Genomic DNA, 24,980 nt, shown 5'->3' on the forward strand with positions numbered 1-24,980 from the left:
TGTCTTCCCAACAACAATGTAAGTCTCTGCAAGGGCAGGAGCTGTACCGTATCTTTTGAAATTCTTTCCACCTCTAGAATTCTAGGTGCTTAGTAAGCAGTTGATGCCAACGTTAATGTTGGTGCTCTAAAAGATAGAGGTCACAGAAATTAATTTCTACTCATAATTTGCCAAAGAGTTTCAGGGTTGTCACTTTACTTTCCTGCCTTTCATTTTTTTTTTTTTTTTTAAAGAAAACTATCAATCGCAAAGGAAATAAAATACAGTTGTCTTCAAAAGCAGGTAAAGGCATCACTGCCACTGTCTTAGCATCTCGCATTAGAAAACATCTCTCCATTAAAAAGAAAAAAGTTTGCTACTCTTTTCTGTGCTGTACTGACCCATTTCATAATCAGTCTAGGTAGTACTGTAAATTGACAGAGGAGATAGGATATTTAATGATATTGATTAATGATATTTAATGTAATGTTGCACTAGGGATGAAGTCAGGGTGGGAAAGAGCTTGGCAATTGATAAAATCTGTTGCCTCCAGTCCTCCAGAGAAGGAGAGCACAGATAGCTCCTGGAAGTGTTTGAGTGAATAAGCAGAAAGAAGCATTCCACCAAAAGATTAAGTGGCTATTTCTGCACGGGCTGGCAGTGGCCACAGGTCCCTTCTGTGTTCTTGCGGGGTCTGTATGGAACCCCAAGCAAGGATTGTCCTGCTTTTCTGATGCCAGAACTGGGACCTTGGAGAGCTGGGGATTTACGGACCAACACTCCGGGGTTCCATGTGGTGGGGTATTTCATCATATGACAAATAGTTTGCTTGAAATTACAAAGCCTCTTTCTTGCTCAGGGAAAACCCTTTGAATGGTGTTTCTGTAGCACCTCGTGTCTGTCATATTCTCTCACCTCCTTCAAGTCTGTACTAATATACTATCTTCCCTATGAGGGCACTTGTAAAAATGCAGATTCCTGGGTACTATTTCAGTCCCACTCTACTGGAATATTTCAGAGTGGGGCCCATGAATCTGCATTTTAAATGCGCTCAGGTGATTCTTCGGCCCACTGAAATTTTAGAGCCACTACTTCTTAGACCAATGAATTGAATGATTTAGTATATAAACCACAGCACTCAGATTCTAAACATAGATTGAATTTTAGGACAGAATAAAGGATTATACTTACCTTGGGTTACAGAAAACTGATAGTTCATGAAAACCCAAATGATTCTTTTTGAATTATTTAATTTACCATCTGTGACCTTTGCTATTATACATAGTAAGATTTGGATTAAAAATATACATATATACATGATCAGTGTTTTTTATAATAAAGTGGTAAAATTGACTGTATATGCTACATAATCAATTGCATGCACTTAGAAACATGATAATATGAATGTCTTACATTAAGTTGTATAATAAAATTAAGTCTAGTTTTCAGACTAGACTTTCTCTTGAAATATCACCATTAATAACTTTCTTCCTGAGCCTCTGGGGACACTTGGGATTTAACTTATCCTGAGAGCTGATTTCACTTAAAGATGTGCATGCCCCACTCAGCCTGTGAGCATTCGAATATCTATGCAGAGGCCAGTGGATCTCACATGGTAGGGAGAGGATGACGGAAAAACGGGTGAGAGAGAGTTTTTCAAAAAGGGAAACAGATTAAAAAAAGGTTGAGAAAATTGATGGAGAGACCCCTCTATATTTTAAGGGAAAAATTTAGAAATTGATGTGTGACACTAGACTAAGTTTTAAACACAAGAACATAAGGATGTGCTGTAAGCAGTGCAGAAAATATCGTTTTGGGAAATTGTCAGACATTCAAAATAGTCAATATTTTTGTACCTAAACCAAATAACTTATTTTCCAAAATTTATTGTTGCTTTCAAAGAGCTTAGTGTACAATCTTTAATGTTATCAAACTTATTAAATATCCATAGAGATATTTTTATTCCTTCTTCTTGCCTCATTGCCTCCAGAGATAGCAGCATTCAATGCTCTAATTCTTAGCAGGAAGACTGAATGTGTTGTTTCTTCCTCATTTACGTAAACCTGTTCATCTGAAGACTGTGGGATCTACGTGAAGGACTGCTGTGGATCCCATCTGTGTTTCTAAGTGTGTTGTTTCCACTTAACACTAGATCGCATCCCCTCTTATCATCACATTTTCCTTTTCAACTGGTGCAAACCCTTCAGCATACAAACAGGCTCTTATTTCTTTCATTTTAAGCAAAAGAAACCTTCTCTTGATGGTTCTAACTCTGTCTCAGTTCACGGCTTCCTTTTATGTAAAACCTGAAAGAGCAAACTGCTCCACTTCTCTCCTCCCATTCCTCATTAAACTCACTCCACCCACAGCACTCCCCTGACCACTCTTGTCAAGGGCATCGGTGATTTTCACCCTTGCTAAATGAACAGTCCATTCTTAGTCATTTTACTCCCCCATCAAATAGCATTTGAGGCACTGATCACTTCCTTCTTCGGAAATATCAGTAATTTCTTTACTAGGCCTCAAGGATGCAACAGGCTCCTGGTTTTCTCCTTCATTCCTTCCTGGTCTAATTGTTCGGGAGTGAGGAGGCTCTCTCCTCCTTTTAAGGTTACAAAGCCCCAGGGCTCTTTGCTTAGATCTCTTCTTTTTCCAGTCTGTACTCATTTCTTTGGTGATCTTATCTGGACTGCTGGCTTTAAAATATGATCTTTATGAAAGTGACTCCCAATTTTATATCTTCAACCCCTAACTCTCTCCCAAACTCCAGACTCACATCTCCAGCTGCCTCCTTGGCACCTCTCAGGTGTCTTATATATTTATTGAACTTAACATGTCCAAGCCTGCTTCAACCAAATCTTCCCCACCTCCGTTAATGGTAACTTTGTCCTTCCAATTGCCAGGCCCCTAATCTGGAAGTTATCCTTGACAATTCTGTTAAACCCAACATTCCAGTCTATCAGTGACCTCTTCTCACCACCTCCTCTGCTGTCACCCTGGCCAATCTGCCTTCTATTGGACCAGCTTCCCTAGTCCCACTCTTAACCCCGAATCATTCTGAGCACTGCAGCCAGAGTGATCATGTTAAAATGTAAATCAGATCATGTCACTTCTCTGCTCAAACCCTCTAAGGGCTCTATTTCTCTCAAACAGAAGCTAAAGTCATTATGAGTGATCTGGACCCATTAAACCTCTGACGGCACCTCCTGCTCACTCACAGTCATTCCTCTCCAGACACAAGTAGCTTCGCTATTCCTCAGATATATTAAGTATGCTCCTGCCTCTGGGCTTTTGAATTGACTGTTCCCTGTGACTTCACATATTCTTTTCCTAGATACATGCATGTCTCATTCCTGCACCTCCTTCAAGTCTTTACTCGTATGTCCCCTTCTCCATGAGGCTGACTCTCACCATCCTGGTTAGGTGTCACTTCCCCTGCCCCTACATTCACAGTCACCCTGTCCTGCCTGCTTTTTTGTTCATAGCAGTTTACAACATTCTAACATATATCTATTTGTTCTTATTACTTATTGTCTGCATTTCCTCACTAGATTATTAATCCCACGATACGGATTTTTGTCTGTTTTGTTCATTGCTATATTCCTAACATCAAAACTGTACCTGAAACAATAAATATTTGTTGAATAGTCAGATGGGCCCTTAACAAATGCTTATAACTAAGGTCACTCAAAACCAATTTAAGTGTAAACATCAAAGGAAGCTGTATGGTAAAGAATCAAATTATGGGAACTTCAGGATGAACCATCAACCTCTTAAAAGATATCTAAAAGCAGGCAAACTCTGAAAACATATGCCTCATAACTTTAGTTACTATTAAGCACTCACTCTGTGAAAGGCACTGGGTTTTATACATATTACCTTTAAACCTCACAACAGTCCCAAAGAGTAGATCTGTTGACCTCAAATATTGATGAAGAAACACAGACTCAGATTATTTAAATAACTTCTCCCAAGTCACACATCTAGTAAGTCACGGAACCAGAATGTGAACACAGGAATGTGATTCCAAAGCACATGCTTGTTGTACTCCTCCACAACAGTTTTTCCTTTTCTAGATGAGTCATGAAGGTAGAGAAACCAGCTTCTAAAAATGGGCTGTAGTTTTCTTCTTGCCTCCAATAAGAATCAAGAGCCCTAAAATAGTAGAATGGCTATAAACTGCTTTTTTGGAATTGTACTCTACCAAAGCCCTCCTTGCTACATGCATCTGTCTGCAAAAAGGTAGGCTCTGCTGGTGGCTGAACCCTAGAGTCTTAAGTGCCCTGCATCTGTGATGAGCTAGTGACTAAAATAAGTAAAAAAAACAAACCACCTGGTTAAAATTCAAAAGAAGTGATGTTTCAAGAGCAAATGTGGAATCAGGTCGGACTAATCAATATTAATGTTATTTTCCTATAGCTTTTAAATTGATTATCTAGAATATACTCAATAATACATACTTGGATTTCACAGTGGCCTACAAATGGAATTTGTACAAACTGATGATTTTGTGTCTTTAAACCAGGGGTGAAAAAAAAAAAAAAACCACAACAATGAATTTTGACTATTCCTGAAAGCAGTCCTCCAAATACCAGGAATCAAAGTTGAGTCAGTGGTCTCAATCACTGACTGTCACATGATGTTGGCTAAGTCATCTCACTTACTTCAATTTTAAAATTAGGGTATTAGATCTCTTAAGGATTCATCAGTTTTCACGTTCTGTAGTTCACCATGAATGACCTCATATTTGCATAATTCTTTACAGTGTACAACTGTAAGCTGTATCTTTTTATGCCAAACCTAGAAAGAACTGCTGAATGTCAGGCTGCCATGTTCCAGCAGGTCTCAGCAAAACCTGCCTGTCGAGGAACTGTGGTATCTTAATAAAACTTCTTTTATGGAATACAAATGCCTCAGCCCTCCTCTGCAGCTTCATCCAGGTGACACCCAAGGTCACTAAAGTACTAATTTTCATCCCAAGGGCCTCCCACTCACTACAATCATAGAGCTTGATACAGAAGGAAGTATTCAACTTCTTTTATAATACTGTGATACAGGAAGAAGCGCCTCCAAAGCAAGACCATGATTAAGAGCAAACTATTTCTATGGAAAGTATGAGCTAAAATGAGAATCACTAATGACATTAAAATATTGCCTTCTAAAATAAATACATGCAAAAATAATACACTTGTGGGCTATGTAAGGCATTTTTTTTTTTATTATTTTTCGGTTTGTCTTAGTAATGCCAGAAAAATAACAGCCGTTATTTTCACTTTAAATGCAAACCAAATACTGCTGCACACAGAGTACAAAGATTACCTACGAACATGGTTAGGTACAAAGGCCATATTAGATGTATAGACCAAACTTTGTTTTTACATCAAAGTAAGACTGACAGCAATTTTTTGGACAATTATTTTAGCAAATAACCGTGCTACTAAACAAAGGCAAATACACATATATATACATAAACACGTTTCAACTGAAATTATTCGTGTCACTTTGACAAACAAAGGCTTCTTCTCTGGTGTGTTTCACCAGATATTTGCACCCCAAAGTCCCCTGCCCTGATCCCGCCCCCAAATGCTGACTTGATCTGAAGAAAAAAATCAGAGATGTTCTTAATTAAAGGCACATTTGGCAGCTACGGAAAGTGGCATGCATCTGGCACAGGTGCACTCTCCCTATAAAGCCACACCACATGTGACTTCCATCCACTATGCATCTTGTTTCTTTGAGTGGTAGTCCAATGTGATCCACCTTTAGCTAACTTGCTTTATAATTTTGCAGCAATTGGCTACTTAATGCACTATTTTCATTAAAGGCAAAAGGGAAATTTGCTCACAGTTGACAGAAAATGCACTTCATGGTGTCAAAAATGGAAAATAAGGCATGAAATTTACAAAACAAGTTACAAGTGCTTTTGTTTAGATTTATCATAGACTTCATGCTTTTCTTAACTAGCGCTCAAAATATTTCATTGGCTCATGTATAAGGAATTTTGAAATGATTTTAAAAGTAATGAGATGTTTCAAAAGAAAAATACTGAATAAACAAACTAAGTCATCACTTTCCCTTATAAATAATTTTACTGCATAATTCTTTCAGACAAACTGGTATTAACCCTGTGACGCTTATTTTACTGGTAAAGATTTATGTGCAACACAATAGGACCTACACTTGTACGACAGTCATACAATATAGGTTAAAAGAATAAGTGAACCTACCTATAGCAGCAGAATACCGAGAAATAAATGGTTAAATTTTTCTTTCTGAATCTGGAGGGAAAAAAAAAGGTTTTCCTCAATATGTATAACACTAATAAATTGAGACACCTCCCCCCATTTCCATTATCTGTTTTGCTGAGCCACTTAAAACTCTGAATTTAAGCTGTCATGAAAGGACAAATGATGAGGTACATGACTAACGTGAGCTAAATTTGAGAATTAAGACAAGATTGTGATCATAGATACCAACTAATTTTTGGTTTGGGTAATTTTTGATGTACGAGAAAACACATTAAGGAATTCAGAACCATAATATAGCCTCCAACTGAAATAGTACTGGTTCACTACACTGTTCTGTTAATTGGAGTATAATTAGCGTGGCATGCTCCTTGCTAAATTCAGATACATTAAAACATTCTTGAGTTGTTAGAGCACAGTAACCTACTCAACACATAATTTAATACCCAACAACCTTTAATTAAGCAAACATTTGACGTTTGTACACTCCCTGATAATTTGTAGTCTTAAAATACATTTGGATATCTGGGAAGAGTAAATAACTTGTCTTTCAATAAATTTAGAAACATATACTTATCTTTTCCTGTTTTTAAAAGTACTTAGATGTGAAAAGCCTCCCTTTCTATTATATTGGTTATCAGCCCATTTAGGTAAATTCAACCTTGAAGTATTTTCTTCATTTTGTGATCCAAAGATAATGAAACATCTAAGAGCACTTCCATTTCTAAAAGAAACGTTCCATATTTTGGACCGTGATTTAGGAAAAGTCACGCTGCATTGACTGTCTTGTAATGTCCTGAATTCAAAAGCAGAATTTTGTGGTGATGCATTTGTCTTCTCAGCCACTTCCTGTCCCTGGAAATTTTAGTTACTACAAAGAATAAGTTTGCCAGCTAGCTAATGTTTCACATGTGAAGAAGGCAAGGATACAGTTTTCTCAACTCCATTTAAGGGCATCCAACTGGAATTTTTCTAATCAGTTACCACTGCAGAAAATATTTTTACCCAAATTTTACACTTCAGAATAAAAATATCCTCTATCCACAATGCATGTAAAGCTGATGCACAGTGAAGCGGTCGCCTAGAACCACGAGGGTAGAAGAATGCTTCCCTTTGGGAGAAGTATGATTAGAACTTCAAATCTGAGTTTTTTTTCTTTATACAATCAGGCAGGTTGAAAAGAGGTTATTACCTTGTTGAAGGCTAACACACTGGCCAGAGAGATACTGAATGGGCTCCAATGGGACTTTTCTCAGGTTCTCATTTGGAGTGGGGCTGGGGTAATTAAAAAGAGAAGTGCACATAAGACATATAAAGGGAAATCCTAGGGACGATGCGGCTGGTCTAATAAAAAGTCATGGAAATTCTGGAATGTGTATTATGATTAATTGTAGCAGCACTAGTAAGTAGGCTTAGATAAATACTTGTTGAATGAATGGCCTTATGGACACTTTGCATACAAGAGGAGATCTGAAATTAATTTGGGAGGAGACTTTTAAAAGGAGACATTTTACAAAGAGAAAAGTGACTACCATAATAGGAATGGTACAAATATTAGAAAAAAAAAATTCAACTCTAACAAATAAATAAAGTATATGACAGGATGGACTGCTTAATGATGATGCAACCAACACTCTGGTCTTAAAGGACTATATATTGTACTACTGTGATGTACATTTAATGCTCTAATAAATATCACAGAAAATTATTAAAGTACTAGGTTTCCACCATGCTGCAGCACTTCTAAAAATGTCTCTAATGGCATGGTTAACAGAATTGCTGAAATGTTGCTTCATTATTCAGAGGACACATGCATATACTGATGAACTGAGGACTCTCTAAGGATGGAATACTGCACACTTCACAGATACTATAGTGGAGATTAATAACACTTTTTCTCTTCAACAAGTTGCATGCATTTCAATCACAGTATTTGTTAGACTCAGAAGATCAGTACATAGGCTTAATGAATAATCCATATTATGATATTAATGATGTAGGTAGATGTTCTATTACGAATAGTTCCGAAAGAGCAAAGACCTCAAGCAAGGTAGAATGTTTAATATAAACTTTAACAGACTGTACACATGTTACCTAGGAAATTAAAAACCTTACAAAGCTCTGCTTAAAAGATACCCATCCTATTCTAACCAAATATTTTCCTACATGCCAAACTGCAACTTTAGATCATTCTTTAAGATGAATACATACATCCAGAACTAGAAACCAAGGCGTACCACAATACGTGCTTTTATGCTTAGTGTTTGTGTGTGTGTTTCAACTGAAAGAAATAAGAATCAACCATTTTCTCATATAATAATTTAATATATGCCAGCCAAACAAAGTATTTGTATCTTTATTCAATTAAATTAAAACAGACCTGCCAGGTATATTATATAACATTCACTATATACACATGATTTAGGCAATGCAAGGTAATTCTAGATATGCTGATCACTCAACTATTAGTAAAACATGAACGGTGTCAGCGATACCCAGCAAGGACTCCTTTCACACTGGGTGACTGCGTTTCCACAGTGTGGTTAGAGGGACAGCTACAAGCCATGACATGGGTTACCAGTAAACTTCTGTGGGAAAAGGGGGGAAAATGACAATCTAGCATAGATTAACAGTCTCCTAAATGTAAATCATATACTTGACAGTTACATTGTTTTAAAAGTTCTTCTGTCGTTGTTAATGACACAAAACTTCTCTTGTTTGAAGGCAACACCACCACATTTTGTTTGTGTAGGGAGGGTGGGTAGGGGAATGCTCTTAAAATCGGTATAATTATTCTTAAAAAAAAAAAAAAAAAAAAGTACCTCTTTGGTGAAGCCTCGGTACCCATTCAATTCACTGTAATAATCTGTAAACAGGACTGTAGTACAGTGCTGGGCCTTGATTCCAACAAGGTCAGGTACCACAGCCTTTCCTCACAGTCCTCTGAATGATTTTTAAGAAAATATTCTAAAGTAGGACAAATAAAAGCAAAGGAAAACAAAGGAGGATTTGAAGATCCCTGTTTAAGATTTCTTTTTAAAAAGTGCATAATATTTTGAATTACAAAAACTGTCATCATGTGGGCCTGCTGGACACTAGACTGTGTTTTTCATCCCTTTAATGATAAACATCACTTCACAAAAAGAGGACTCCTGCCTACTGGCTGGAAAAAGTTCCCTTTACTTGATTTTCAGGTGCAATCAGTTGTCCACTTCCTCTAGATCAGTCTTTCCGTATTCTAAACGAACACCACTTTCACTTTATAATTACATCTAGGTTAAAATTCATTGTCTTATACTGCATCTTGAAGTAGAGTCGTTAGTGTTTGGAGTTCTCATTTTAACTCCTCAGTGCTGGCACGTTCAGTGCATCCATTGCCAGCAATGGATTTGGGGCCAGGAAAATGTACATCCTGGTGTAGAGGAACTCAGGAAGAATGGGCATTCTCCAACAGTGGTGGTCCATCTCTGTGCATGGATGGGTGTGTATGCTCCCTTTTGTAAGTTTTTGGAGGGAGTTTAGGGATATGTTGAGAAGTGCTTTGTCGTGGAGGAACAGGCGGCCCAGCAATGGAATGAAGGTCCACTTCTTGTGTCAGTGGTGGTGATGGCAGATGCCTTCTTGTGCCGTGAGGAGAAGGTGTTTGAGGCGGAGGTGGTGTAAAGGGGGAAGGGCTGTTTGGGAAGAAGGCATTACTATGGTCACTTTTTTTGCCCAAAGGGGGAGGTTGGAGATGTAGTGGTGAGCTTGAGAAAACATCAGGTGTCCTCACGGGTTCTCGTGGAGGTAATAAGGGAGGGCTTTCAGGAGGATCTGATATAGAGGTCCGGTCTGATACTGAATATCGTGGTGAATAGGCTTTTGATGTGGGTTGCCTAGGAGGAATTGCTGGGGGGCTGTCCAAATGCTTAGACATGATCTAACATAAATGGGAAAAAAAAAGACATTTATTAATAATTTAATTTATGTAGCACCATGAATATATTAAGAATTAAGCTGGGGTTTTCAAATATGCTATTGGAAGAACCCTAGATGTGGATCAGGTCGTTTTGCCATGTTTTAAATTGGAGGTTACGGCAGTTCATTCATTAAAAAAATTATTTTTCCCTCAGTGTTAAGTTTTTATTTTTCTCAAAATTTTGTTATTTGCTACTGCTTACCTATTATTGAATCTAATATAAGATCATTTCCATCTAACATAAATTACCTGTCAACTTTACAATTTTAAACTTACTATATTAACATTTCATGCTATTCTGCAAAGAGTGTCTTGACTTGCCCAGGTGCTCTGCTCTCTGGACACTTTGAGAACACTGAATCATGTTAATAACTGGCAAAGAAAGAAATTCAAAGAGGTAGAAAAAATAGCTATTAGCCTTTAAGGTCTCTTCTGACCCAGAATTTTCATGAAAATCCCACTTAAAAGCATGTCACATTCACCTATTAAGGGCTCAGATAGGTAATATTTAGCACTAAGATACCATTTCATTTAAAATGTGCTTTCATATAAAGCTTCGGACCTCTTTCCTTCTCTCTCTTGTATCTTTTAAAGAACTGCTTGAGACTGCATTACTCTTACATTATAGGTTAAACTTTTTTCTTGACAGTACCCATAGTTTAGATTTACAAGGGTTTTGAAAACCTACCAAAAAACTGCTTTCAGAAGAAAGGAAATAAACATTACTGCATCGTAAATCCATACTTAATCCTTGTTTAAACTCTATTAAGCCCAAATACTCTGAGTATTAACCTAATTCAGTTAGAACTAAACCAGACACAAGCAATTGATTATAATGTAACTGTAATGATTCCAGTTTCCAGATAACAAGATTTTCTACTTTACCTTAGATGGCGAAGATTCCGCTGGGGCAGATTCTGGTCGTCTTCGTGGAGGAACAGGAGGGGGGACAGGCACTTCATCAGTGCTCTTGGTTAAACTTATAGATGATACTGAAGCAGATCCTGTAGGATGTTAAATTTTTTGAAAAGTTCACAGGAATTTTATTTCATCTATCAATCCTGAAAAGACTTGGAAACTGCTTATATTTATTAAAAGAAATGTACAGAAGTATCAAAAGCAGTTCAATAAATCAACAACCAATAGTATTTCCTTTATTAAAGCAAACTGCTATAAAAGCATGCAGAAATTTCTTAGCAGAATTTTCAGAAAAAAAGCTGCCTAAGATATTCTGTTATTATGTTTCTTGAACAAAATAACATTCCCACTGTTAATCTATTACTGGAATTTTTTATTTGGATCTGAGTCTCAGATTTCTGGGAGAGACAGCAAACTATTAAAAACCTTTGGAATGGTAATTTTTGTTAAGCTTTGTTGATGGGCTCATTTTTTCCTCTGACTTTATTAGTATAGAATTTTCTTGCCTTCACTGGATAGTCCTTGGGGATAGTTTCTGATCTTAACCACTCTCTCCAGTGTCTCTCCCAGCAATCCCCTCAAAGGGTGCCAGGGAGAGAATCTAGTGTCTGGGGGAGGGGTCTCTCCTCAGTGTGCTTAGATATTGTTCTCCTTGGCAGGAAAGCAAAGTCAGGTTCATCATACTCTAATCCAAAAATTTTCATTGTGATGGAGGTATTTAAGATGACTGAGGCAGTGCTGATAATAAAAACAGAAATTACGCTAGAATCTGGTGAACCTGATTTAGGAATAAGTTGATAAACTGGCACCAAAAAGGTAATAAGTAAAGCCTCTAACTGTAACATATCTTACAGACATTTATAATGACAAGGACTTAATATAGGCATATAAATAATTACACTTTGAAAAACATTTATCTAAGTTGTTAACTAGTTTATCAGCACAATGAAAAAGATATGAAAAAACACTTAAATGGTCGTTCAAAATTATATTTGGCAGCTTCTTTTTCTCCTTTAAACACTGACAGTTTTTATTTTGCCAATTAAATGTTATAACAATGTAGAACTTAAAAAGAGTACTTTGTGTATTGATATTATTTAAATGAACAACATTTTGATCACCTACCTTTTTTCTTAAGAGACTATGTAAGTTAATTTAGCTTATAAGAATATTTTCCATTGTACACGTTCTGAAATCATTTGTATGAAGAACAACAAAAAACAATCTATTAGCTTAAAATTTATAGAACAGTTTGGTGAATTGTTAGTTTAACTTTAAAATTAAAAGCAAATACCTACATTGGAACTTTATTTTGCTTATCAGTGATGAATATTTAGATTATATAATACAGATAGGTACAATGATAAGATAGCTGTTCTAAAGTCAAGTAATAGTCATTTGCCTACAATCTGTGCTGTTCCCAGGCTAAGTATATTTTGTGACTTAGACACTGCATGTAGCTGCCAACATTCTCATATGCGCATGCATGCTCTTGCTTTTTTTTAAAAGTTGAGCATTAAAATATGTTTAGAACTCCAGAGTTGGAAATGAGAAATGGTTAAATGTGGAAGCCACCCATATAATAATGTTCTTTCAAAAGAGAAAAAAGATTTTACAAAAAGCATGAAAAATATGTAAGTTTAAGCAAATCATTTATGATCAAAAGATAGCACAAGTGAAGGCCTCACTTCTAAGATGCTGCAAAGCAAGGTACCAATACTGCCAGACCCAAGAAGAGTTTTAGCAGGAAAGGTTACATTTGGTTTAATCTATAAAGCCAAAGCGAAAATTATGAGTCTTAAACCAAATATACTAACTTGGGCCATGGGGCAGTGTAACTTGGATAAAGACGGTATCGCTGCCTGTGAAAGGAAACAAGAAAAAGTATATATTTTTTCTTTCATTGATATATTCAAACTCATCTGTAAAAATTTATTTATGATAGAAATGTTATTTTTGTCATTCTAGTTTTAAAGAATGGTAGAACAGTTTAGCAAAAGCTCATTACTACTTACTTTTGAGAAAGATAAAGAATTAAACTGCATTAATATCATTGGGAATTTTCAAGATTCCTTTTAGATTCACTACTTGATGTCATAATAATTAAATGAAAAGCATTCATGAGAAAACTATATACAATATCCTGTATATTAGAGGAAGACTTTCAAAAAATGTATAAACCCAATGTGAGCAAAGAATTCAGTTGGACCTACAGAAATATGTCATTTACTAAGGATTATTTTGAAAAACCAAACTTGTGAAAATAAGTAGGAAATAATAAATTTATGTTATAAAAATTGAAACATAAAAGGAAATTTCTTACTACTATAATTATTATATACTTTTGGAAATGTTCTTGGGGCGTATGTTCATCACAAAATAACTACAGCTTTGGATATTACAAACAAGCTTGAAAGTGATATAGCTTTTTTCCTTCTATATTTTTAAACACTTAAAAAAATCATTAAACAGTTTTGGTGCTTAGACACATTTTATATAGGAAACTCTCTGATAATTTTTGAATGTCTAATTTCAACAACACTAGCCCCAAGAGCATTAAAGTAGAAAAACTGAGACAAAGGCTAGAAGATCTATACTGCTTCTAAATCAATATAGGTGTTTAGGTTACACTGCCTCATATTACCAACATACTGAACAGATAATATCCAAGAGACTAAAGCAATACCTATAGCACTAGACTGAGCTGATTTTTAAAAATTCAGGTTTCTCTCATTTTTGCACAATAGGCAATCACTCACATAATTAGGGCTGTTGTTTTTCTAGCTTCTTTGCTCAGAATGAGGATAATTTTACGTCCCAGGTTCAGTGGGCGGAATTATTAATTTGATCGCTTATACAGATACAGTGTTCTTATTTCCCAGACAGCTCCAATTTCAAATAATCTATCCTATTACCTCCTTTCCATATGTACTGATATTTATTTGGAGGCTATGGTTACTAAGGGTAGCAATCCAGCTAATTCTAGTAAGTTAGCTCTCAAAAGATTAAAATTCATTTTTACACTTTGATATTAAATAATGCTGCTACTGTGTCAAAGATTCTGTTTACTAAAAATTAGATTCTCTTCACTAACATAATAGGGGTTAAAGGGAGTATCTGCTCTAGTGTTTACTACTTATGTATTTTCCACTTTTCTTGGAAAGGAAATAAATATGCCTTCTGGAGATAAGCCTCAAGAACATGGTCGTATACTTAGTACAATACAGGAATAAAATCAAAAGACAAAGCTCATGGCAGTTACCAACTGCAGGCTTTTAGAAAGAATGATTACACCTATGCATACACACTTGTGCACGCAGATGTAGACTTGGCTTTGATCATATTTATATATAGCACAGGCTTAGATTCATGTGTAAACTTGGGACACTTTTCTGATTTGTCACTTCAAACTAATTGCTTGGTCTTACCGCCTGGAAAATGCTATTTAAAAACTCTCAGAATTAAACATTATACATATATCAAGAAATATATACTAGGAATTCTTGTCAGCTAGGTACTGAACAAATTTATTGATAATGACTTAGGAGTGAAACCCAATTAATCAAAAAGTAGTATCAATTTGTTAAATACAAATCCCAAACAACAGATCAGTGGTTCTCCATTGCGGCTGCACATTAGACCCTGCTAGGGAGCTTTTAGAAAATACTGATGCCCACGTGCCAATGCCGGTCTAACTCAAGCGTGGGCTGGACATATAGGTATTTTTTAAAGCTCCCCAGGGGATTGTAATGTGCAACCAGGGTTGAACCCACTGTTGAAAATAATCTCCAATTTATAATTGAGTCATTCTTGGAATAGGAATAAGCATTTTCCTATAGAAAAAAATTATATAAATCATGAATAACTTCTTAAACTCACAATAGCCTGTTAAATGCAAGTGTATGAAATCAGAAACTAATCACTTTTATAATAATCTTCTCTGAAGAAAAGCCTTGCATTCCAGCTTCAAATGCTTGGAATACATTTTTTCTTGCTAAAGCTTTCCCTACTAAGGGACAGGGCTAAAGCTCATCTGCAGCACACAGACCAGGCCAGACCTATGGCTTCCTTTTATGACCAGGCAACCTTCAAACAGGAAGGTACCAAGAGCACTTCATCCTCCTCCCTCCATGCTGTAGCCACAGGTGCAAAGCTGGGTGGTCTCTCCCCTTTTCCCGGCCACTGGCATCATCACCTCAGAGGTGGACCTGGCCAGGGTAAGGTGTGGAGCAGGGTTCTGAATGTGAGGATGTATGTAGCAGCAGTAGGTAGGTGGCCAGTTTCCTTCCCTCTCTGTCTTCACCACAAAGCTTTCCATGACCATTCGTGCCCACTCGGTGGTCATCTTTGTGTAAACTTCTACAGCATTAATGTCTTTGCCACTCATTTAGCGTTTTGCTAATAAATCAGCACTTATACATCTTCTCTGGTGAAGCCTGCAATCTTACTGAGAGATGAAAAAAAATCATAGTACAAACAGAATCAAGCACTTAACAATGGTTAAGCATTTAACTATGATTTTCTTTGTACTATGATTATTTTTTTAACATCTCAGTAAGATTGCAAGCCCTAACAGAAAAGGTGTGTCACTGCTTAGCAAGAAATGAGACATGCAACAGATACTGGCTGAAAAAATTAATCTTTGTTTTTAAAGTAAGTTATTTTTTGGAAAAAAAACTATAAGAAGCAAAAAAAGAACTACTATAACTGATCAAAAATTCTAGTCAAACTCTGCCTTTTGAAAAACGTAAGCAATGCAACTTTTTGCCTCTTTGTATGGAGTGGAATATGTTCAGATGACTGAAGAATGTAGGTACAGCAGCTCTTTCCTGCCAGGCCCTGAGGGAAGCAAGGAAGTAGGTATTCACTCTAGTGGCAACACAGTGAGTACCAGGTTGGACGTGCCGGTGACCCCCCACCCCCCGCCGCCCCATAACACTAGCAGATCTGTTAAGCAGAGTGGGGGTCAAAAGCAGATGAGGACCTTTAATATACACAGACCACTAATGAACTTTAAGTAAGGGACTAACTGAGCATACAGATGGTTTTATATTATACTGGCTTACTTAATTTCAAAATCAGTTATTTTCAATTTTTACTAAGAACAAAGGGAGTAGTAATAGGGGTTTTCTTTTTCACAAAGGAAGAGAAATTGAAAAAATCTTCAGGGCTAAGATTACAAAGCCTAAGGTTTCTCCACTTGTCTAGCTATTTTTAGTTAATATTCTTCCACTGTCACATATGACAAAGCACTGATCCAGAGCACTGCATTCCAAAATGATTCCCTTTTCCCTGTTTGACTAGTAATTTAAAGATTTAGCACTAGTAGGGAATGTAGTAGGCTTATCTCCGGTTTCTCTACATCTTCCATTTTTAGCTACTTAAACTAAGAGAAATAGAATTCGCAATTGATGACCTTCATGTGATTTCAATAATTCACTCATGGGAATCTTTATAATATAGATCACAGCCAACTGCTCTTGGAAAAACACCCTTCAAAAAGTTAAATGGGTCACAATAAACAAGGATTTTAAGTCAGGTATACTGTGAAAAGTGCTGGTTTTATTTTATTACTTAATTTAGGAGGCTGACAAGTTGGGGAAAATAAATGGGAATTTTTTTAACCTGGTGTTTATTTGAACTTATAAAAAATATCTGATAGCCTACTACGTGCATAACATGACTTCATAATCCTCAGTAGCCGAACAAGGCCAAGGTGTGGTAATTCTTAAAACAAATACACTTTAGGTGGTAAAAAGATAAGACAAACCGCTGGGTAACTACAAATATATATACAACACGGGAATAAATAAACAGAATTCTGGACCAAATCTCAAAATAATATACCTCCAAAGAATAACTTTTTTTTAAGTTAGATTCTCTGAGTTGGAAGAAATCTTAAAAATCTAGTTTAATCCCCAGAAGGCACAGAAAAAGTATTTTATGGAAAAATCAGAAAGCTCACTAGCAGACTGGGATGACAAACTAGGATTCCTAACTCCTACGTCAGTGCTTCTCAACCTCCTCCCGAATAATAATGTCATGCTGCCTCTCACTATTGGATTCTATAACATCAAATATTAGGGCAGGACTTGAACTGTACACTGAGCTAGGACAGCCAATGGGAAGAGCATGTGGAAATGGTTGTGAGAGGGTTAAAGCCGACTGGATTCAAACTCTGATTTGATAATGAACAAATGAAAAAAGGTTGTGGGTTCTTAGTAGAGATTTAAAGCTCCACATGAAATTGATTAAAAAAATTAATGGAAGCATGGTGCTCTAGATATAAAAGGTAGCCTCTTCAAAGGGCTAGGGCTGGGCTGTACAGTTTGGCACCCATTAGCCACATGTGGTTGTTAAGCATTTGAATGTGGCTAGTCCAAATTGAGATGTGCTGTAAGTGTAAAACGCATACTGCATTTTGAAGATTTAGAACCAAAAAAGAGATTGTAAAATGTCTCAGTAAATTTTTATACTGATTTCATATTGAAATGACAACATTCTGCATATGCTGGGTTAAATAAAATATACTACTAAAACTAATTTCACCTAATTCTTTTTGCTTTTTTAAAATGTGGCTAAAGATCATTTAAAGTTACACATGTGGTTCACATTATATTTCTATTGGACAGCACTGACTTAGAACTAGGCAAGGGATAAGCAACAGTATGCAGTCTGTGAGATTTGTGTGGCTGGGCTTGAAAGCATAGGAGTGTATTAGCAGGCGCTAGATACCACCTGCTGGATGGTGTAGACTGAAAAAGGGTTAAGTAGGAGTTCGAATTCGATACATTGCAAAATTAGAAACTACAGAGTTTGGTTGGAAAGAAACCAGGTACTGAGCAGTATTCAAATATAATTTTGGAGGCAGCATTTAAAGTATCAGATTGACATTCCATGCAGATTTTAGGAGTTATCTTTGTTTCCTCTGGAAGTTAGAGATGCATTTTAAATCCACCCATTGAAAACAAATGCTCAAATGAGACTTCAATTACCAATTTCATCACCAGGCCTATCTGTAAAGTATAATACATTTAAAGAAGGCTGTTCTAACAGATAAGCTGCTGGAGTTTAGAATTTATTTTATATTTCTATAATAACAGCTTTTGAAATGGTATTTGATTTATCTACAAATTTACAAAAAATATATATATACAGATTCCTTTTTACCTCTAGCACGCATAATACTAACAATTACTTAAAGCACTTAAAACTTGAGCACCTACTTGAGTGAAAAGGGCTTGAATGATCAGAGTCAAATACGCTGCAAACATCTGTGGTACTAGAAGCACCAGAAGCAGGAGGAGGTGTTAACGGTGTTCTTGGAGAATTTGGTGCAGATGCTGTACTTTCCGTTTCACTTTCAGGGATCCTACTATAACTAATTTTCCTTGGCTCTTGCTGCAGAGGCGTGGGATGTCTCATAGTACCTGGTCTTGGGTTTGATGGACGAACACCAGGAGATTTTAGGGGATAGCTATATTTTTTTGGCTGTAGACATATCAAAAGAAACACAACACTTACAACACCATAATGAAAAAGAAGGTTCTTCTATAAATGCTTGGTAAAATTCGATTAGTATCTAGGAAAACCACAAAGCACTAATAAAGACGTTACGTAATGATTCAAATCAAAGTGTCCAGGTTGAAGAGTTGACACCCCATTTCCACAAAGCCTTGGCTGTCTAAATTATTAGGGAATTAATTTCTTTAAATAACTGAGTCTTAGTCCTATAAATACCAGAGTATTTGTTATTTTAATATTTTTGATGGAAATCTTTCTAAGATATGGTGTATATTTCTCTGGCTTTTTAGACTATGCTGAACTACTAATTCAACCTTGGTAGAAAAGCCAGGATCATTGTTATGAACTATGATAGCCTACTATGCTGTAATACAGTGATGCCATCAGGATCATTTGAGCTATTTACAAATGCATTAAACTGAGTTTTCATCTGTTTATGTTAGTTTTATGGCATTTTTTTTCTTACAGAGTGATCATTTCTCAATGATATCAGTGTGTCTCACTGGAGCGGACTATACAGCTATTTCCAATTTGCTGTTTTTAATCCATCTTTTAAAACACTGTTTTAGGCCTTGAGAAATTTTCTTGTGAGGTAGTTTCATAAGCTTTGGTACACAGACATTATGAGATTTATCTTCATTACTTAGAAGCCATTTATGTTTACTTCTTGATTCTTGACTATCTTATGAATAAGAGAGATTATATTCAGAACAGTGAGATGATGATACTGTACATAAATTTGGCCAGGCACTTACTAGTAATAAGAAAGAATGGAAACTTTATTTCACCCCCAGAAAAGTATCTTTAGCCAAGCCTGTTATTTTTATGGCTAATGATTCATGGTTAAAAGTTCTCATAAGTCATTATTTTTTTTAAAAAGTCATAAGTACATATATTTATTAAGTGAATTAGTATAAATTATCAAATTTCCTGCCCTTAATATAAACACTGAATAACATTTTTTGTTAAGTTGGCCATATTTGCCCAACTTCTTCATCTATCATATTAGGATTTATTCACATTAATATTAGTGCCCATTTACCTGGAACTAAGTGGAATAACCCTGAGCATGTTTATTAAGCACTTATTCACTATTTTTATCCATTATGTGTGCACGTCATCTCTAAATGCCTTTATAGAAAACTATAAACCACCAGATATAGATGACAACTGTAAAAAATATATAAATGTAAAAGAAATATAAATGTATGAATGCTTACAAATCTTGGGAGAGGCTTAGGGTTTCGTGGTTCTATTTCTAGGGATTTGTTGAAAAGATAATCTGTAAATTCTTTTTCCATACTATTTCCCATTGGATTCAAGTTTTCAAAGAACCTCTAAAACAGATGCAAAGAAAAACAATTATTAACATTAAATAATTTAAATTCAGTTTAAAGTTCATGAAAATAATTTAAGACAACATTTAACGTAAGAAAATTGGAATGATTTAAGTTTTATTTTCCTTTTTCTCCGAAATAAACCTGCCTCTTATCAGGTGGTTATAAACTTAATCAGAAATATGTGTCCTCAAATAATTCAACTTACTTTGATATCTGATTCTACTCGTAAACAATAAGGCTGATTTTGGTACTGCTGGATCTCGCCTGTTATTTCTGCTACTTTCCTCCTTTTGCTAAAGTTTATAAGCTCTTTTCCATGCCTTTTTAGGACCTCAGGGTTGCCTTCTTCTGTTTTCAAGATATTAGTTAGATAAATTCCTAGAAGAGATAATAAATTATTTCAAGGATAAAAATGGAAAAGGCTAGTTTTTTTTCTTTCTCAGTAATTATAGGTATTTTACACTGTACCATCTCAACCATCATAACCAAAGAATTAAGGCACAAATTTCCATTCTATGAAAAACAATAAACTAAGTAAATATCAAGAGAAAGATTTTTATAAGTATCAAATTCTTCTGTGACTTAAGTTCTATAAATACCCAGGAAAAAGGGAGACCAAGTTTAACAAAATTAATAGATTTTCAGGAGCAATAACCAATTTTCCACCCCCCACACCCATATGTTATTTAACGTAAGTCATGGTTTTGTTAAAGGAACTTTAAGAATAACCCATCACTATTAACACATATTTTTGGCAAAACAGGAAAACGTCAAATTTAGGGGATCATATTTTCTGCTTACTCAGCTCGTGAGGCCCCCAAGAGGTTGTTAGGCTTTGTAATTCAGAGGTAGTACTGTTTGGATAGGCTGACTCATGAAAATGTGGGCGGATGTGCAAGCCTATCAAACACAGGACTGCATATGATTTATGTATATTCTGGTCTTCAGTACTTCTAGAATTATGTCAACCTGGTAAGGGAGCTCCTGTTTCCCCATCACTGCAGTTTGTGCACTGGATGAGGAGGAGAATGAACAAAATAGCAGGCATTTTAGTTCCTTTCGGTTCTAGCATAAAGGTTCTGGAGCCAGCTCTGCTGCTTTCTACTCTTGTGATCTTGTGCAAGTTGCTTAGCCTTGGGTTTGCTCATCTCTAAAATGAGGACAGCAGGGTTGCTGTGAGAAATAAATGAGTAAATTTATGTACAGGCTTAGAATAGGGCCTGACAAAAGTAGATGCTTAATTAGCGATGGTTGGGACTGTTGATGCTGTTGTTGCTGTTCTTGCCCTATCCTATTTCTGCCTTTTCCTCTAAAGTACTGACTATGATGCTTTGGGAAAAAAAGAAGTGTGAATATCTGAGTTCGTTCGCTCAGTACACATTTGCTGAGTCTCTGCTGTACGCCAAGCACTGCATTAGGTACTGCAGGTACAAAGGTGAACAAGACACACAGTACCTGACTTCAAGGAGTTCAGAGTTTTGAATGTGGGCTACTACAGTACCATTTGGTAAGTGCTATATTAATTAGTACTAATGCATAAGATGCTATGAGAGCACAAAGAAGATGTGCCTAACTCTGCCTTGAGCTGTTGGGAGTAGCAGAAGCATCACAGATTAAAATATGCTTAAAGTAAGTCTCAAAAAATGAATAGAAGTTTAATAAGCAGAATAAGATAGAGCGGCATTCTAAGCAAAGCAGCCACGTGTTTGAAGGCACTGGTTTTTGTGAAGCTTGGAGGCATACTCAGAAATGGCTAGACTTTAGGGGTTTGGTCTGTGGGGTGGAGGAAGAGTGGCAGGAAATGAGGATAGGCTGCAAGGAATCAGTAGTTCTAATCCCTTTCCCATCACTGCAGGTTAGCCACTGGATGAGAAGAGGGATGAACAAAGCAACAGGCACTTTAGTTCTAATCATAGATTAGTGCTTCTAAATGGTTTTGTGGTAGAGGCAAACTTTTTTTTTTTTTTTTGGCCGCACCGCACTGCTTGTGGGATTTCAGTTCCCCGACCAGGGATCGAACCCAGGCCCTCGGCGGTGAGAGCGCAGAGTCCCAACCACTGGACCGCCAGGGAATTCCCGAGGCAAACTTTTAAATACGAGAATATGTGACTACGTTCTTGGCAAGATTAAATAACTCAAAATCAATAGTGAACAGTTAGCAATAATGAAACATGATAGACATCAATGCCTGTTTGGTTCTAGAAAGCATCCAGTTATTCAGTGTTAGTTACTTGGCTATTTCTCAGCACCTAGGCTACTCTTGATTATATATTCATCATACAAATTGACCACGTGTTCTAGTAAGCAGAGGCTCTTTTATTTTCCACATCTGCCTGTCACTGGCTCTTTTACTTGCAGTTGGTTATATATTCTCCTCTACACTAAGTTGCATGATCCCCTTAGCTCAATGTTCAGTCTGACAAACGTCCGTGACAGTACACATATTTAATGGGAGCCAAAATTAACTTTCCATATTGGCCACAAATTGATGGCCCAACTGTGAAGAGTTTGTGGGTAGTATAGCACCCGTACAGGGTCACAAAGAGCCTTTTGAAAAGAGCTTAGCTTTTATCCAGTAGGTAATTAGGAGACGATTAGCACCTTTACATTCTAGAATGATTACTCTGGTTGTACTGTGAAGCTAGATGGGTTAGAAGGAGTTAAGACTAGAAGCAGGAAGCTCAGTTAACAGAGGAAAAGTCATCTTGGTGAGATGATGAGGGCTACCTTAGGGCCCACAGGGATAGAGTGGAATGCATGAATATCTAAGAGGTAAATGCCACAAGAACTGATTAAGTGGTTTGGGCAGAGGGTAGGCACAGTGGGAAGGAAGACTCTCACCTTTGTGCTTGAGGGACTGACTGGGTGGTGATGTAATGACTGACCCGGGGAACATGGGGATAATAAATTGTGGGATATTGTAGGTGTTAAAAGTATACTTGAAAGAAGTTGTGAAAATGCTTACAAGTAGCATTTTGGGAGAGTTCAGGATAAAATTTGGAATTATTTTATGACAAATTAACGGCTAGTTAAAAGGAGAACAAATAATTAAAGAGGTGGTGTTCAAACTTTGTTGATCATAAACTACATCAGTAAAAAAATGTTTAAGCATGCACTCTCTCTCTCTCTCTCTCTCTCTGTGTATATGTATAATAAAAAATGTAGTGCAAATATGTACATAGACGTGAATATCATAAACTGTTAAAGCTTAATTTTTTTTAAAAAGATCATTTTACATACCCTGCTCTAGGGACAGCTGTTCTAGGGAGAGGAAGAGCAGAGCATTATGACAAATGATGAAGAGGGGTGAGGTTTCACCTCTTTGCTGACACCCTTCCCAAGCTTTTCAGGAAGAAGTGGCTGCTCAGGGCTCACAGAGCACTCTGTCCACACTCTGATTTACACGTTTCTGCAGTACAGTGTTATATTTACTACACAGCACTGTAATGCATTTTTCTGCTCTTTCAAGGGAGCTTATTGAGTATAAGACTATGTTTTCCTTGTCTCTCTATTCTCAACACCTAGCCCTGGGCCTGGCACATCTAGGCATTCAACAGATATTTCTGAATGAATAAAAGCAGCACATTATTTCAGAACAGAAAAGAAAGCATTTGCAGCCTAGACCAGGATACAAGAGACATACAGTCAATTCTAAAATGGCGGGAAAGCAAGAGTGGAGATGAAACAAACTGACAAGAAACAGAAGGAGGACACAAGATTAGAGCAGTGTGAAAGGAAAGAGCAAAGCTGATGTTACAGGCTTGGAGTTTTGTGCAGAGAGGTGAGACTCGATTGAGGTAGAAATCTACATCCTTTTACCTGAGAGGAAATGTTAGTTTGCCTATACATATTCATTCTACCTATGAGTAGAACCTTGTAGTGTATGGAGAAAAATTGGGAAATAGACCAGTAGCCTGGCATAGCCTTGGAAGGAGAAATTGCCTGACTTTTATTATTCTGTAAATAGTGCCGTGCCAGCAAAAAATCTCAGTAAGAGTTCTGCTAAGATGATAGAGAAAGTAAAAGTGTCAGATACTACCCATGAGCCTCCTATAGAGAGGGAAAAAATCCAGTATCCAGAATTAAGGATAAGAATCTAGAAGAAGTTTCTGTAATTGACCATACAGCTGAAATGGAACTAAGCAGCAGCAATAATATCTACCTATTGGGTCAGAACCATGAAAGGCTACCTGGCTAACCTTTAGCTTGGAAATAGCAAAAATCTCCTAGAGCAGCAGAACTGACCAGGGACTTAATAATCAGGAAGATAAGGAGAAATGGGTAGGAAGGCTGGCAGGCGGGCTGTCTGTACCTATCAAACCACCTACACGTTTGCAATCACTCACTAAATCATATGGCTCACTTTAAAACACAATGGAATACTACTCTAAATACAGGTCTGAAATTTCCTTTTTTCACTTAACAACATGTTAACGAAAATCAATTACGTTAGTTCATAAAGATCTGAAAGAGAATACAGTTCCGTTTGTATGAATAAATGCCCACCAATCAGGTGATATAATGGAGTAGCAGGGGCCAAACATGAGTCCAGTGAACAGGCCCTGTGGTTTCATTTCATCTCTCTGTAACAGGGGCCATAGGATATCATGAGTAGCATGACTATAAGTTCAGTGAGTGTACTGAGTGACTATGATATTTTGCTTTTTTCTAAGCACCTGACATAGCCCCTGATATTTAGTGGTACTCAAGAAATATTTGTTGACAGGTTGAATGAAATGAACATCAGACTGGGGTCCTTCCCAGGCTCCCTTCTATGAACTGGCACCATAGTTACCACACTTAAAAGTAAATGCATAGACTTCAATGTTTTATCAGAAAGAGAAAATAAATGAACTCAACAGTTTTATCAAGAATTTAGGGGGAAAAATCCTCAGAAAACGGAATAAATTAACAATGATAAAAAGTAATACATGACATAAAAACTATAAAATCAGAGAGAATAACTGTTTCAACTTTTATTGTTTGGAGGAAAAATGCAGTAAAACAAACAAGTAA

General features: G+C 36.5%; 1 protein-coding gene across 1 annotated transcript in view; it reads right to left on the minus strand.

The window, feature by feature from the left end:
* Positions 1-6,019: 6,019 nt before the first annotated feature.
* The window catches only part of SOS1 (SOS Ras/Rac guanine nucleotide exchange factor 1), a 138,362-nt gene continuing 119,401 nt past the window's right edge, over positions 6,020-24,980 (minus strand). Inside the window, exons 18-23 of the mRNA XM_068564067.1 lie at positions 20,170-20,342; positions 19,845-19,961; positions 18,327-18,591; positions 12,918-12,962; positions 11,068-11,186; positions 6,020-10,143 (exon numbers count right to left, since the gene is read on the minus strand). Of these exons, the coding sequence (XP_068420168.1) occupies positions 9,652-10,143; positions 11,068-11,186; positions 12,918-12,962; positions 18,327-18,591; positions 19,845-19,961; positions 20,170-20,342 (1,211 nt within the window). The 3' untranslated portion in view covers positions 6,020-9,651. The remainder of the gene's footprint in view (positions 10,144-11,067; positions 11,187-12,917; positions 12,963-18,326; positions 18,592-19,844; positions 19,962-20,169; positions 20,343-24,980) is intronic.

The sequence above is a fragment of the Eschrichtius robustus genome, chromosome 15 (assembly GCF_028021215.1).
Source record: "Eschrichtius robustus isolate mEscRob2 chromosome 15, mEscRob2.pri, whole genome shotgun sequence".
Taxonomy (NCBI): domain Eukaryota; kingdom Metazoa; phylum Chordata; class Mammalia; order Artiodactyla; family Eschrichtiidae; genus Eschrichtius; species Eschrichtius robustus.